Here is a 17,521-nt window from a genome sequence, read left to right on the forward strand (position 1 = left end):
CTTGACTATTTTTTATCAAATGTCATTTGCAAATTAAAACTGAAATACTGTAAAGAGCCTTGTTTTTAAAACAATTGTTGATAGATCTGCTTGCCATAATATTATACAGAAATAGAGGAATGCAGTCAGTTACATATTAAAAACTGAAAATGTTTTGTGAAAGCGGTGCCATTCTTACACTGGTTATCTACGTTTCACTGATGCAGAAAAACAGTTCTCCAATGCATTCTAAATTTTCATTGGCTGTCACTAATTACACAGACACAATGAAGGCAATTTTAATTGGAATGAACTGGTCTGTATTTCAGCAAAAGAAATCTCTTTGAAGTGTTTTCTGGAATCTCATCAACCTTATTTTAATCATAGAAGGATTACATAGCTTAGTAATTCAGCTACAGCTTAGTAATTCAGTTACCCTGAAATTAAGACAAGTCAAGCAAGATCAGTTGAAATTGCATACCAAACTTGTTAGAAATTATGGCTTCATGGTTTTTGATTCAAGCCAAGTCAGTGGTGATGTTGGTCAATATTTTGTGATGACACAACTATGAATATTCAAATATGAATCAAATACTGGCTATGAATAGTCAAAATAGAAAAAAATCAGGTATTAATTTCAGTAACAGTGAATCCATTACTTCCATCCTTAAATCATGAAATACAAAGGCAGCTATTGTTGTTGTAAACAATTCAAAAAAATATGCTGAGAAAGTTCAGAAAATGCAATACTCTGTGGCATTAGTACATTACTCTCCATGTCATGATTTCCAACAGTTTAGTACAGATACACTTAAATTGATTACAAATTGCTCTTGCTTTAAAAGAATGCCATAATTAAGTTTGTAAGATTTAAGTTATCTTTAAATACAGCAGGTATTCAGCTAAAGTGATATTACTAACAATGATATTTTCATCTCACTGAAATGTTGATTTATAATTCAGAAGGCTTATGGACTTGCTACATTTATACATAGAATACTAAAAATCCAATTGAAACATTTGTCTAACTCTCCCTTTATGAAAGGCTGGAAATAGTAATCAAAATTCAACTGTCTAGGTATTTATGATTTACTCAAATTATCAAAGTTTAAACTGATTTATCAAATCATTAACTAATTAATTTAAACAGCTGAGTAGCTATAAAGAAATAATTTTGTATTAAGTTATTTATTTTAAACACAGGACAATTATCTTTTTAATCTGTGATTATTTTTCTCTTAAATACAACACTTTACTAATGGCAGTCCAGTAATTACTACATACTTCCTCCAACTATTATTTCTGAAACAATGTGAGTTATCAACATATGTAAAAATGTTTGCAATATACAGGCCTATTATATATTATTAATTCTTAAATTCTTAATTCTGTATTGTTATTAATGAAAGAATACATTATGTGTGTGCTTAACAATTTTTAGGTACATGCAGATCACACATTTACAGTGAGATTACAGTGAACATATGACAAGTTATTTGAATTCATGGAAATAATGGATAACCACAGTCACTACCTAACGCTGATATTAATAAGGGAAGGGAATCACATCCCAGATAACTTACAGCCTTCCCTTGTTTGCTGATATATGATTTGACTTTTAGGCCCCTCTCCAGCAAGATTGTATGCCAGTATTGTGAATGCATATCCAGTATAAATCTTCAGCTGCCTCAAGGTCACCTGCAGCTCTCGTACAATTATCTGCACTGCAGTATTCTCAGATGCTGATGTTTCCCAAAATAATACCTGCAACAAAAAAGTTATCTGACATGTAGATCAAACTATTCACAATGCTGAAAAACTGATATGCCAAATTACTATTTATACTAGATAGGGAATCAGAATTGTAATTAATGGGAGTTTGTCTGCACATAACACAAACATGATATGCAATCTCATCACTACTTTGTGAGGCATTTAAGTTTATGTCCTCTGCTCATGCCTGTACAAACAGTCTGACAAGCTGCCTCAACATGGATAATAAATTTGACCTCTGCTGTATATTGGTTAAGTGGCTTGCTTTGCATCTTAGCAATTCTTTATTCAATCCCCAAAATCTTCATGGTTGGAAAATAGGTAGCCAGGGCTCAAAACACCCAAAAGCAATTTAACAGAAACATCAGCAGGAACAACATCTGCCTCTCAAATTTCGTTTCACCAATTTTTACATTTTAATGATTAAGTAACACCCAGTGGTTCTCCGGTGTTCAACAGCTAAAATTATTCAAAGAGACCAGATAAATGGACTATAAAGTCCAGTATATGCTCACCATACTTATGATCCCCCAGAATGGAGGGTTTTACTCCCGAGATGAGAAGTGTCTCCCATCCCTCCTATCACTCACTGAAATCTGGTGTGTACATAAAGTGATTAATGAATTTTTTTTCTTCTCTTTTTTTTTCACAACTTGCTTCCAGTGTAATATATTTATGGTAATACATGACTGTGATCACATGAATGTGAACTCATTTAAGCAGGGCATGATGATTTATTTGCTAATTTCAAGCAGCATAAACCAATAAACAGCCCTTTGATTCTGTGAGCAGGGTCAGCTGGCTTCATTGTTTGAAGTTTGTCAACATAGATTATGTTATGTGTGATCAGAAATAATTCAGAAAGGATTACAGAGATCTACTGATTATTGTTGAACTACCAAAGAACCCAATCAGCATAAAACAGGGTTGGATTGGCATCTGTGTTTGAACTTTGTTAAGATGTCAAGCATGTCTTTTCTTGCAGTACTAGAAGGCCAAACTTTAAGCAACCAAAATAACACATAAAATTCAATAATGGATGGAAACAGGAAACTCTGTGAGTTCAAGTTTTAAAAACAATATGAATATGCAATATGCCCTTCTCATAAAGCTGATTTTAAAATCTGGTGTGGTGGAAAGAATGACATTATGCATCATGCAGCATATCAAACAGCATGACAAATGTACTATCACTAAAATCTGTTCACAGAACCTGCATCAAATATGGAGATATACATGCCAAGATAATGTTTACCAACTTCTGAACTGAATACAATCTCCCATTTACGATAATAGATCATTTTACAATCTAGTCAAAGTAATGTTCCCCATGTCTGAAATTGCAAAACGATTCTCATACAAATGGATGAAAACTACTCACATAATGACCCAAGCTTTGGGACCTTGTTGGATAAGACTGTTGAAGACATGTGCCACAATAAAAATGTGCCATTCTCATTGAAAATCCTCCTCCTTTTAAAGTCAAAACTCCCAACCAAATTTTCCAACTTGATTGATTTGTTATAAGCTTACTCATCCATTCTGTCACATATATTGCTCACTTTTAAGTCTGGTCCAACTGTAAACAACATAGACCCTAACCTGCTATCAAATAATGCGCCAGCAGATCAATGTATATGCTGTTTTCATACTTTAGCCACTATATCTACCTTTATCTGCCTAATCATGCTCTAAAGGTATACTGAATGTTTGAAAATACTACCATTCTTTAATTCTTTCACATCCTGTGATGCAACAATAAGTGTCTTTGATAAATGTTATGTGTGCATGAGTTCTATTACTGCTTCAATGCATAGTGGCTATGCAACGAAATTATCAGCCAATTAAAAACTTGCAACAAAACAAATCCAATATTATTAATTATCAGTATTTTAAATGACCTTGCTATATTGTGTTTACTCGACTAGGATATTCATAAGCAGATCATCTTTTGATTGCAATCCACTGAAACAATGCAAAGAAATTAATAAGAGGTACTTTACTGACACTAGTGTTCATTTTCTTTATGAACTGATTCAATGAAAGTAATGTGTCCGTAAGTTATTTTTTTGATTATACAGAGGATCAGCTTCAACATGTGATACAGTGTTTTAAGCAAAATAATTACGCTAATTAAGGACCAGTTTGTGTTTGCATTTAAATAACAAAATTTATATTATGATCACTTTGGCAGAAGTTGTTGTGAAATGAGTCATCCTATCTATTTTCGATAAAATGATTTTACCAAATTATTTTTGCAAGAAAGGTCATAAGCAAGACAGAGATGGAAAATTCACATGAAAATGGGGGGGATTAAATGTAATACTGCCAGTGAGTCTGAGGGAAATATTTCTCCTAAAAGACACGAGCCAAACTCTGGATGCTAAAATTTTTAAATATAACATAATTAAGAGACAAATAAATTTTTCTTCATTTATGGTTGTGATTTGAGAAGTGGTACAATGCACTCATCTAAATATATTTTAATGTATAACAGAAAGTCTACAACACATTCAGAACTCATACTGCAAAAAAAAAACCTCATTTTGAAAAAGAACCTAAGGATTCTAGTGCTGATTGTCCATGTTCTTGTTGCAGTATATGGCATTCAGCTGTACTAATTACAGGAAATACATTTAAAAGTCAGCTGGACAAATACTTGCTGCAGTATATGGCATTCTGCTGTACTAATTACAGGAAATACATTTAGAGTCATGCTGGACAAATACTTGCTGCAGTATATTGGATTCAGCTGTACCAATTACAGGAAATAAACTTAGAGTCATGCTGGACAAATACTTGCTGCAGTATATGGCATTCAGCTGTACTAATTACAGGAAATAAATTTAGAGTCATGCTGGACAAATACTTGCTGCAGTATATGGCCTTCAGCTGTACCAATGACAGGAAATAAATTTAGAGTCATGCCGGACAAATACTTGCTACAGTGAATGGCATTCAGCTGTACCAATTACAGGAAATATATTTAGAGTCATGTTGGACAAAAGCTTGCTAAAGTATATGGCATTCAGCTGTACTAATTACAGGAAATACATTTAGAGTCATGCTGGACAAAATACTTGCTGCAGTATATTGGATTCAGCTGTACCAATTACAGTAAATAAATTTAGAGTCATGTTGGACAAATGCTTGCTAAAGTATATGGCATTCAGCTGTACTAATTACAGGAAATACATTTAGAGTCATGCTGGACAAATACTTGCAGTATATGGCATTCAGCTGTACCAATTACAGGAAATAAATTTAGAGTCATGCTGGACAAATACTAAATAATTAGTTGAAAACAGATATATTCATGTATCTCAATAGCAAAATACATTTCTTCAATGTTGGAATTTAAAATGTTCCATTATGGCACCTCTGATATGGATAAGACCTGAGCACAGATTTTATTGCTTGATTACATGATACCTCTGACAGAATTCAACCATTTCTTTTTAGAAATGTATATCTCTCATGCACAACTAGTACACTGCAAAACAGAAATGGTCATTTTGTATTCAACAGTGACACTGGTTTCATCACTATAACCCTTTCCCATATATCAGCACATATGGCCAGCCTGGATGCATCTCAATGCAAGAAGCTTTCAACATCTTGAATGCATTTTGATGTTAACACAGTTCTCTGCCCCTGCCATATCTCCATTCAAGTGCTTCCAGGTAACCATGATAAACAACTGCCATTTTAATGGTCAGTCACAGTTTCACTTGATGAGAATATCACTCAAGTTAAACAAGTTTTTTGAAAGTTTTATGATGCCATAGCGTGTGCTAGTGTATAAGATGAATCCTAAACAACAGTCAGTTAGTCATGAGGACACGGGAAAATTTACCCCCAAATGCAAATGACTGCTGCCACCTTTTTCAGTAGAAGCACAGAATCCAGACCATCAGAACATTTTTGAAGATGAAATTTACCTCAAGATATCAGCAATAAAGAAAGTTTTTGTTAAAAAATAATATGCAGCAATAACAATTAGTGAGATTCTTAAACTCATCTGAAACTACCTGCTTGTTGTAGAAGCAAGAAATAGTTTTGGTGCTCATCATTTTATACAATAGAATGAAACAATAAGAACAAAATAATAATAATAATAATAATAATAATAATAATGATAATAAGAATTTATTGAATCTGAATAACTGGTAGAATTCAGAAAATTAATAGACTGGTAACAATTCGTATATTGTTTATATTCACTTAAAAGTCTATTCAAACTGCAAACAACAAAGATCTTCATCTGGTGCTTCATAATGCACATGCAGATCTGGACCTATGTTGTTTGTTCTACTAATTACTCCTAACAAAACTGCACAGCCCCAGATCTGCTGGTGCATTATGAGATGGCAGATCTGAGTCTGTACAGCTTGCAGTTGGAATCATCTTACAAGTATGTATATATGGTACATGAGTTTGAACCTGAAAGCATGCATGTATCAATGTGCAGTTTTTTCCAGTCAAGCATTTTGGGATAATGTCAGCTGCTGGCATGTTTTTCTACTGATATCACATTGCATAATGTAGCAAGATATCTATTCTGATCTGTAGTTCTGTTATGTGTTAGATATGGTTCATACACGAGATCATGTCAGTATGATTAATTATTATGTGAAAGGAACACTCGCACTTTCATAGTTTAGTGTTTTGTCGATAAAGTGAGAGGAGAGACAAGACCTAACAAGAGGAGGCATCAAAAAAAGATTCAAAACTGCAGTAACTTTTTTTCCAGTGCAGCCTGTTAGTGGCTGTCAATACCATACCTTGTACCCTGTCAGATCTCCATTCTGTGTCTCTGGGGGTGGTGGGTCCCATTGTATGAAGATTTCAGAAGAATTAGGAGATACTGATCTGATATTTATTGGTGGTGCTGTGGGGGCTGAAAAATGGATTTGATAATTGTGTGTCACTGTAAATCAAAGTCCAAAGTGTATAAATGTGACCAAAAAGTTAATTTATCATAAATCATGCAAAATGAAAAGAAAATAAGAATTCTCATATGCTACAGTTTGCACAGCATATGCTAAAGGAATTCATAAAACAAAATAATTATTAGTTTACACAACAACATGAATTTTACTTTGTGCCCTGAGAATAATTACAACTTGATGTAGCCCCATTCTAATTTCATGGTGTTTGTTTTTGTAATAATATTATTATGTTTTTTTTATCTGATAGGTGTTGTCTAATGTTGTAAAGTGCTTTGAGCTTCTAAAGATTAGGTGCCATACAAAGTCCTCTTTATTATCATTATTATTATTATTATTATTCTTACAATATGAAAATCACTTTCCCATTGGTTCAATTAAATGTAAGCTTTGGATCAGGTTGAATATTAATAATACAGATTATCATATAAGTTTATATTGCTCGAGTAAATATTAGCCGATGGTCAGCTGCAAGAATGTTGGCAAGGTATAACATATGAAAACTTATGGCATAAGGAAGTTTAAGAAACAAAATGTTACCACCAAAACGAGCCATGTCATGTTTCAATGTAATCTCTACTAATTTGACGGATCTATGAATTTCATAAATATCTACAAGATTTTTCAGTCTGAGCTTGTTACCGATGTGTGTTAAAGAAAGCAAGACCAACTGATGCATGGGAATGATGAGTAAAGATGTAAACATTTAAGGAATAGTCAACTGGGTACCCGTCGAGCCTAATGATCAGTTACCTGGGTGCCTGATCAAAGAGAAATTAATGTGAACCTGAACTGCTTTGTTGTATGTTTATACATGCTAAACCCCTGAGAGGTATAAACATAATTAAAACATGAGTGGCAAGAAAGCATAGTCGGGGCATAAAAAGAATACTCTATATATTACATGCTATTAGAGAAAACCATGTGAAAAACATACATTTATTTTTGCTACTTACCTGGATCTGCAGTTAATTAAAATTCTTGCCACAAATCAGCTAAATCCATGTGGATTAGCATGAGAATACAGACACAAAATAAAATGATAAATTATTTATACACATCATTCACTTTAATTAGACTGTATCACATTTAACTTTCACTGAAGTGTCGTCAAGTCCATAAATTCTGAATGCTGTATTATATCACTGTCAAAATACTCTTTTAAAATTTGGAATGATCTCTTGATTTGTCTTTTTCCTTATGCAACATGTTCTTAAGTTTAACAAAATCCCTCTCCTGTAACATTTTTAGTCATATAACACCCACAAGTCATGTCAATAAAGCCCATTTCACTTAATACTTGGCACCACGTTTTTTCTTCTTTCAATATGGACTGATCTGCTATGTACCGGTAAGTGTGTATCAGACTCTAATGAATCTGTGACACATGGTTTCAAATTCAAGACACCAGTCTGTTTTCTTGGAAATGTGTCATGTATATTACTATTAAAAAAAAAAGGAAACTGTTTTGACGTACAAAACCAAATGGTCGAACATGTTGAAAATGTAAGATCAGCAGACGGAGGTCTATGATGGATAAATGCAAAGCAGCCAATAGTCACATGGCATTAAGTCTCAAACTGTACTCTGTTAGCATCATTGTCACACTGCAGGCATTCTCTGAATGGCTGAAACCTTTGTCGAAAATTACTAGCCGTGCAATGTGGTATAGAAATCAAGTGATTCTGTTGTAAAATTATCAGGAAAAATAAATAGCTTGTGTGTTTCTTTTGCATTAGGAAAATGATCATCAAACATTACTAAATAATTACATCAAAATGGCTCTAATCTTTAGGACACTGACTGGCCTATGATGATATTCCTATGTCGTTTATAACAGCCCACACATATGATGCGTAAAATCTTCATCTTCTAGGTCATAATGAAGCATGAATACAATTTTTCCAATGATTAGCCCCACCACTCAAGTATGCCTCTGCCACCCAGCCCCAATAGCAGAAATGACAACTTTTAAAGGTGTAATTCGTAATTATCTATATTTAATAATTCACAGATGGCATTTTCATTTTTAATAATTTTAGTTTTCTATTCTATGCCATAAAAACAGTTCATAGCATAGTACAGTTGAAAAGGTGGACCAAAGTTCTTTGTACTAAATCTTGAATCCTTTTAAATCTCAGAGCATGTACCAGATATTTTCCAAAATATGTATGTCATAAGTCAGGATCCAAGGCAATTTTCTCAAAAAAACAGAATAGTTACCTGGAATTCATGTGCAAGAAAAGCTAAACAAAATAATTTGTGTCAGAAACTATACCTGTATGCCTCAAATTCAATACCAAGAAAATTAAAATTATAATAAGTGACCAGGATGGTATGTACAAACTTCTTACTTGGGATGTTAGTAGGATCCTTAAGGATAAAATAGAATAAATAAAAATCCTTCTTTCTGGATTAACTCAGTTCATGTGACTTTCTGGTTTCCAAAAAAGTAAATCTGGAAATTTGGGAAAATTATCTGAAAATCCTGAAAAAAACTAAAAATGTTGATAGCATCTAAGTTGGAAAAGATTTAGCTTTCATTCCAGTAATTTTTGACTGCTATGACAACAATTTTTATGTATCTATTGGCAACTTGATCCTCTTTTGACTGATATTACCTAAATATGGTCATACAAAAGACTGCTGCAACAAACATTGCCCATGATGTGGTCAAATTTGCCAAAAGTATACAACTTTTAATATCAGAACTTTAGTGAAATGTGCAGCTTGTTCATGCCGAATGAAAAATCGCAGCTCACACAAAAATGGGTGAAAGATCGGGCCAAATCATTTGTGGTTTTAAGCTGGATTTGTTTAATTAAACAATTTCAAGATATTTTGTCTGGCAAACATTTATCTGTACCAGCAGATTTGACTGATATGATGCTGATTCAGTGATTTTGTCCAAACAGCAGCGAAGTGTGAACTTCAATACTTTAGTGTAATTACTGTATATACATCGAGATTCATTAGTAACTGTGCTTCAAGCATCAGTTTTTAGTCTTGCTCATTTGGATTATGCATGCATGTATCAATGAGACCTACTATCATATGTATTATGCATGCATGCATCAATGAAATCTACTTTCATTTGGATTATGCATGCATGTATAAACGAGCTCTATCATTTGGATTATGCATGCATGTATAAATGAAACCTACAGAAAACTGCAAAGAAACTTTTAATTTAAATAAAACAAATTTTTAGTACAAAAAAAGTACACCCATATTCAGGTCCAAAATACGGGACAAATAAGGGAAAAAGGGGACAATTGATGGCTATGCATTATGTTAAAAAGGGCTGGTTAAAGCAGAGCACACTACGTTAACCATTGAAGTGTAAACTATAAGCCAATGAACACAAGAAAATATTCTTCAGATGAAAGGGTAAAAACACAACCTTTGACATGTAAATGTAAAATCTGAAGGGGAAAAAAACATACTCGTGCAGGAAAAAATTTATAATTATTAAATGTATTGAGAATAATCCCTGGAAGAAGTGACTAATATATTTAAGTGGTAAGTTTTTGTTTTAACTGAATCAATGTGTACAGTTAATCTTACCTGCTTCTCCAACAAAAATAGTGACTGGGACACTAGAGGGACCCTCTCCTTCAATATTAAAGGCAATAATGCGAAACTCATAATTCACTTTCTTCACCAGTCCTGCCAGAATTTTCTCTTGCTTGGGATAAGCCACTTGCTCCTGATTCACTGGACTCGAGGGTTCAGCTATGCGGTAGACAATGTAATAGCCCAACAAGTCACCATTCCACGAAGATGTGGGTGGTTGCTAGGTGACAAAGACAGTTCTATCTTATTAAACCTTAAAAATCTTATTCATAACAAAATCATATTCAGTGCATACATAAAAAAGCACAACACCAACAATCAGCTACTTACTTATTCAAATAAAAAAAACAGGACAAAAGACTGAGTAAATAAATGAGTAAATATGTTGAATAATAATAATAATAATCATAATAAGAATAATAATAATATTGAATCCTTATAGATGAAAATGAAATATTTTGACATAATAAGCAACGTGTGCAGGTAATGAATGAGGGATTTGTTATAAACCATCAATATGAAATATGATAAACTTTCACAATATAAATATCTTTGTCATGTGCAAAATTAGCATGAAAACACAAGGTACCTACCTGCCATGTGACATTGACTGACGTAGTTGTCAAAGGCTTGACGATCACATTACGAGGGGCACCTTCAGGCTCTGAAATAATAACATATATGGGTTACAAAAATTATCGTATATACTCACTAGTAAGTTGAGTCAAACTGCAAACAACAAAGATCTCGATCTGCCATATCATTATACACCTGCAGACCTGGTTCCATGTTGTCATTCTTCTACTGAAAACTCCTTATAAACTGCACAGACCAAGATATGCTGGTGCATTATGTGTCAGAAAATTTGGGTCTGTGTAGTTGGCAGTTGGACTTGACTTATAAGTGAGTATATACAATATACAAATGAAGATGTTAATCCAAGATCTTTCAAAGTTAAGCTGACAGCCCTAATTTGTGGCCAAAAGAGTCATATGGCATTTACACAAATTTAAATTACAAGTCAGAGGCTGTTTTTTTTTAAGACCATGGGTTTCTTTACTCTTGGTAATTAAGTGTTTCAGGAAAAAAGCGAGCTGGGATATTTTTTCATTTAAAAGCTAACAAAAACATAATATAAACTTTCAAATGATACCATCTTAAGACATAAACAAATGTTTCAAGCATATTGACATAGCAATACAGTATGTCCTGTTTATCTTGACATCCTCAGGCCCAACACAATATTGTCAACATAAGTGAATGTCGAAACAAGTTAAAGGGCCGGGGGGGGGGGCGGGGGGGGGGGGGGAAGGGGGGCTGGCTGGGGAAAAAAAAAGTAAAATATATTTGCAGACAAGAGAAATTCATTTGTATGGGGTGACCTGTCGTTTGTGAGTTGGATTTACACTGTGTGAAAAATAACAATGGAAATTTTGATTAAATGAACCGAGTTTGAAATACACTTATATATTCACAAATTTGTGTTACCTTTGTGTAATACAACACATAATACATCATGTACTGTACATGATGTATATGAAAATCTACGAATCTGAGTATAGGTCACATGCCTGAAAATTCATATGTTGGTCACATCCTATTAGAAAACATGTATATAAAAAAAAATTCTTAGTCCTCATTTGGTCTATATATCATTGGCAGCAAACTCATGTCACGAAACAAATCACTACAATATTCGTCATCCACAGTAGTACGTGTCTGTACAATTGTTCATATGCTATATTTAATTAAACTGGTCTATATTTTGGTCTGCCTGAGACAAAAATCATAATTATCTTCCTGAGGAGGCTCCAAAGGGATAAGGCTATTCATAGGGGATTGAAAACCTGTCAACAAGTGAACATTTTTCACAAACTTATTTTCAAGATGACCCACCTTCGACTTCCTTAACAAACAAACACATAGTTTCAACAGACTGCACATTTTATTTGCATTTTATGCTGCCATTGGTAACCATTGTATACCGAAAATTAAATTTTCTTGCTGAAGAGGTAACTTTCAGAGCATAATAAACTTGTTCCAATCACCAATCCACCTGCAAAATGCAGCAGTCAATCAGATTCCATTGCTTTTATTGGAGTTTGGTGCTGATTTCCTTTGATGAGGGATATATTGTTTATATTGAAGATTGTAGCCTGCATGCTTTAATGAGGGGTGCATTCGTTATTGAAGTCATCATGGAAAGCCAACTTTGGAGGACCAAACAAATGCCTGTTTGTTAATGGAGCAGCAGTATCAAATAATTGTAAAACAAAGTATGGGTCAAAACTGGCAGCTTGTTGACATAAATGATTAGAAACAAAGGGTTTGTTCAAGTTGGGACCTATGGCTTCTGCCAACATATACATTTGTTTGTTATCACTACACTGACATAAGCATGTCAAATTTGGTAGTAACACTAGATACAGGCCCATGATTTTGCATTTTTGATTATCTGTCAAATTATAATTCACAAAACCAAACTTACTTCCAAATACTTAATTATTTCAAATGTGGCAAAGTTTCACCAATAATTCTCTGCAAGCAATTTTTAAAACCACAAGAAATGCCTGTAATAACATAAAATCAAGTATTAGTTACTTACAAATATCCGTAATTGTGTAAAATAATTCTGTTCTTAATCATAACATTCATTACACATAGTTTATCTTAGCCAACAATTGTACATATTCACAACAACATTTCCATTTTATATTTTTTCAGATACAAGTTACAAATTATTCATTTTAATTCCTATGATGCATTATACTGGCTAATTTTTAAATTTGATTGAAATTTAGACACCTTGTATTTTTTTTAGCAATTTTCTATTTCTGCACATTCCTGCAAGGTGAAAAACTGTAGCCACAAACCTTTGACTTTCAATAATTGATACCATGCTGTAGATAAATTAAAGATAAGTGAGGTATGCTAAAAGGAACAAAACTGAGTAAGCAGCATAGGAACTAATAAACATTTCTAATATTTCATTCTTTTTTGTTAATATGTGCAGAATTTGCCCATACAAACTAATTGGATATCTTGATGATAAAAGCCTAGTTACTAAGTTACATTTTTTTTAAAAACTGATCAGAAATAGGCACTAATTTTGACAAGCTCAACCATTTCAAGTGCAGGATCACCTCATCAATATGTGTTTATTTTGCCCCTTTTATGTTTATGTAGCATTGTACTCAAAACTGAATAAAAAATACCACCACAAGAGTGGTAAAAAGTTCACCCAATCAATTATTATGTGTGGATTTTACTCATTACTTATATAAGACCTTGAAAACCTATAGGTAAGCTTGATCAAAACCATTAGAAATATGACCACCTGCACTGCAATTAGTTCAGCCAATCAAATGCAAGATCACTTCATTAATATTTACAGATTATCATACCTGTCCAAAATCTTGATCATAAGCATGTTACAAGTTTCATCAAGATCAAGATGGGATCAAAATTACATAATTCTGATTCATAAAAAAACTTGACAATTAAATTCAAGATGACCTATTTCACTCATTTCAGATGGGATACGATACCAGTTGTACCTTACCTTTTTGTATGGGATATAATTTTACTCATAAGTTCACTACATTCTGTTTACCATTTCACACAAATGTGCATTTAACTGTGTAATAACAATATTTTGCTTGTACTCTTTGAAAAAAGCAAATAAAAGGTAAAAGGTTCACCAATATCATAAAATGCAGTGATGGCAAAAGTTTAGAAAAACCCAAAATGTTAAAAAATTTGATTTAAACATTTTGATTTAAAGTGTGGAAATCCAGCCAGTACCTAAGAGGCAAGTGATATATCTCCTGCATTAGTTTAAAATATAGACAATCTTGAAAACTGACATTTTAGACAGTGGAGATAATTATCTGTACTTCGTCAAAATAATACAGTTGACAAAAACAAGTCATCTGAAATTCTGATTTCAAATTTTAACAAGTGGAGGTCACCATGGTGGATGGTACGGAAGCATCAAGTGATGGCAGTGATGTTGATACTGATTATGATGAATACATCGACAATATTGTGGAGAAAATTGATATTATATACAGTGCAGATAGTGAGCTTGACTTGATAAAGGGCTAATAGAAAATCTGATTTCAAACCTGAATTTTAATATGCGGACTCCGAGATTGAAATGGCAGACAGTACTGAAGTGGCAGGTGACAGCAGTGATGTGGATGCTGATTTTATGAAATATAGACAGTTTTGGGGGAAAATTTATATTATTGGCAGTGGAGATGGTGATTTTGACAACATCTAAATGAACAGAGAGGATGATAATTAGTTTATTGATATTTTTGACTCAGATATTGATCATAAAGATGACTTCAATGGTTTTCCTGCTGACTGGACATTGAGAACTTACTGCTTATACAGTTTGCCCATATACCAAACTGGGATGTCTGAATAATAGCATGAAATTGTCCTGTATTTCTGGAAATGGACCAAAGTAAACCCAAAACATTCTAGTATTTTTAAAACAATTTTAAATGATTTGTCAGGATCTGTTCTGCTTACTCTCCAATTTGTATGCATGTAAATTTATTAAATCTGTAATATCCTTTGACATTCGTGAAGGATTTTTATTGTTTCATCATCCTATACAGTGTAAAATTACCCATATTTCCTACACTTACATATAGAAGATAATAGGAATATTACAATTATAAAAAATGAATTGAAGGGATATTTTAAAAAAATACATAGCATACCTTTTTTGTTTACTTTACTTGCAAGTGAATTTTTTACATCTGACAATCTTCTATGAAAAATGTATGACTTTAAAGAAACTATCACGCTTTTAAAAATTATTTCAGTAAAAACTGTCCTGTAAGGCCAGATTTATCAAAGTCACTGCATTCTCTCATGCTGATACACCAAATTTCCAGTTCAACACAGCTGTCCGTCTGATTGGGCTTGAGTATGAAATAGGTTAATTGTTGTTGTTTTGGGGCTTAACGCCATTTTTCAGCACACGATAGGCTATACATGGCGGCAAGTATTAATGGTGGAGGAAGAACCCGGGAAAACCCCGGAAAGAACCACCGACCCACGAGAAGCTACTGGCAAGCTTTCTCACATACCCACATTGGCTGAATCCTAGACTCGAACCGCCGCAGACAGAGGTGAGATGGCAGTGATACGTATCAAGCATATTATCAAACGTATCTGAGATCTTTATTACATATGCACAAGTGCCAAGTTTTTTTCAAAATCGGATCAGAAATATGGCCTTTAGAGTAGTAACTAGCTCAGCCTGTCAGATGCAAGATTACTTGATTCATACAAATGGATCACACTCCTATTCAAATTAATTCCACGTTCTGAAGATATAACCTACATCTTCGACTTTGTCAAAATCAAATAAAAAAAATGTGGCCTTCTGAGTTATAACAAGCAAATGCTGGCAGACAGATGACAGACAAGGACAATGGATAATGGAAATGGAACCAGGCCATTATGGCCTTGTTAGTTTCTAAGACCTAAGCAAATGATATGCTACAAAGCATGTTTGATACACAAATTTTCATGTTTTTTACAATCATGTTCAATCAAATACAGACCATAAGCATACTAATTTTAAATAATAAGGATGGATATCAAATATTTCCATTTAACTGTTTCACTTACTGTCAGATAATGTTTTCACGTCTTCGGACTGAACACTGAATGCACTCATCCCTATGTCATTTGTGGCCGCCACTCGAAACACATACACTGTGTTGGGCCTTAAGCTGAAAATACATCAGTTAAAACCTATTAAATTATGGAAATGTAACACACGTTTCTAGATATAAAAGAGACACGATGAAGTCCATTTTTTAAACAAGGTAAAAACATAAACTTTAGGTTTTCATGTTTACAAGTTGCAATATATGAAGTAAAAATGTACAAAAACTTAACTAAAACTTGATATGAAGAAAGCAAAACTTCAATGTATTGACATGTCTGCAGGAATAATTTGTATTTTTTGTTTTCCATTGAATGTTATGAGAATCAGTTGCAAAAAATTTCACCTCTTTCGTTCAGTAAATTTTTTTATTGTTAGGAATAAAGGCATTGTTCCACTTACTCATGCACTGTGTATGTTGTGACATTAGGCTGTATAGGATCCAGTACAGTTGTCCAGTCCTGTGCCTGACTCCTGTACTGTACAGTGTAGTTTCTCACCGGTCCATAACCATTAAACCCTTGGGACCAGGTAATGGTGATTGTCCGGGGCTGGATCTGGGACTTGCTGATAGTGGGTTGGGTAGGACTTTCTGGGGGTCCTTGGAAGAAACAAAATTAGTATTGATTAAAGCTGGGAAATTTGAGTGTGAGAGATGAAATTTGTATTATTGTTTCTTTCATAAATAAATCAATCTACACATTCTCAAGGATATATAATGGTTAAAACCTTTACAATGGGTCAGACATCACCAGGGAAAACCTTTACAATGGGTCAGACCACCAGGGAAAACCTTTACAATGGGTCAGACGTTACCAGGGAAAACCTTTGCAATGGGTCAGACATCACCAGGGAAAGGACAATTTTTAAAAGTGATTTCAGCAAATACATGTACTAAAATAAACAGACTTTTATGTTATTCAAAACATTCTGTTCACTGTAAAATGGGACAAAATTCTTGCATAAACTCTGCACTTTTATTTTTTCTGACATATATGAATGAATACATAACAAAAAGTACTACATTGTTTTTCCCATATCACCCCTGACCTATCAGAAAGGGAGATAACTTTAAAACACCCTTGGAGAATGTGAAGATTGATTTGATTTGCTGTGAAGTATTCAGTCACTGCCTAAAAGTTTCTTCACAACCATAAGAAATGAAAATGCTACAATTATAACATGCAAACCACTCTCACAGTGCATAAGTGCTGTTCCAGTAAAACATACTTGTGACCCTATGCACTTTACAATGTGGAGTAGTCAATCAAAGATGCAATTTTGCAATTTAGAATTCTGTACTATTTTCATATGAATTCACTCAGTAATCTGAGTACCCAAGTGTGTATTATAAAAATCCGCATTCCCTGGATACCAAGTACACTTAACTGGAGCAACCCTCCATGATACCAAGTATGCTTAACTGGAGCAACCCTCCATGATACCAAGTATGCTTAACTGGAGCAACCCTCCATGATACCAAGTATGCTTGGCTGGAGCAACCCTCCATTCATAACATAAGAGAGATTGCTTAATGTGTACAAACCTG

The 17,521-nt window shown here is 33.6% G+C and overlaps 1 protein-coding gene across 1 annotated transcript in view; it reads right to left on the reverse strand.

Annotated features, from left to right (window-relative positions):
- LOC149806073 (protein sidekick-2-like) overlaps window positions 1-17,521 on the reverse strand; it is a 137,248-nt gene that overhangs the window by 36,814 nt on the left and 82,913 nt on the right. Inside the window, exons 23-28 of the mRNA XM_089950947.1 lie at window positions 16,375-16,573; window positions 15,933-16,036; window positions 10,871-10,941; window positions 10,269-10,497; window positions 6,537-6,652; window positions 1,563-1,743 (exon numbers count right to left, since the gene is read on the reverse strand). Coding sequence (XP_089807073.1) covers window positions 1,563-1,743; window positions 6,537-6,652; window positions 10,269-10,497; window positions 10,871-10,941; window positions 15,933-16,036; window positions 16,375-16,573 — 900 coding nt within the window. The remainder of the gene's footprint in view (window positions 1-1,562; window positions 1,744-6,536; window positions 6,653-10,268; window positions 10,498-10,870; window positions 10,942-15,932; window positions 16,037-16,374; window positions 16,574-17,521) is intronic.

Source organism: Sinohyriopsis cumingii, chromosome 2 (assembly GCF_028554795.1).
Source record: "Sinohyriopsis cumingii isolate HCF-2022 chromosome 2, ASM2855479v2, whole genome shotgun sequence".
NCBI lineage: Eukaryota > Metazoa > Mollusca > Bivalvia > Unionida > Unionidae > Sinohyriopsis > Sinohyriopsis cumingii.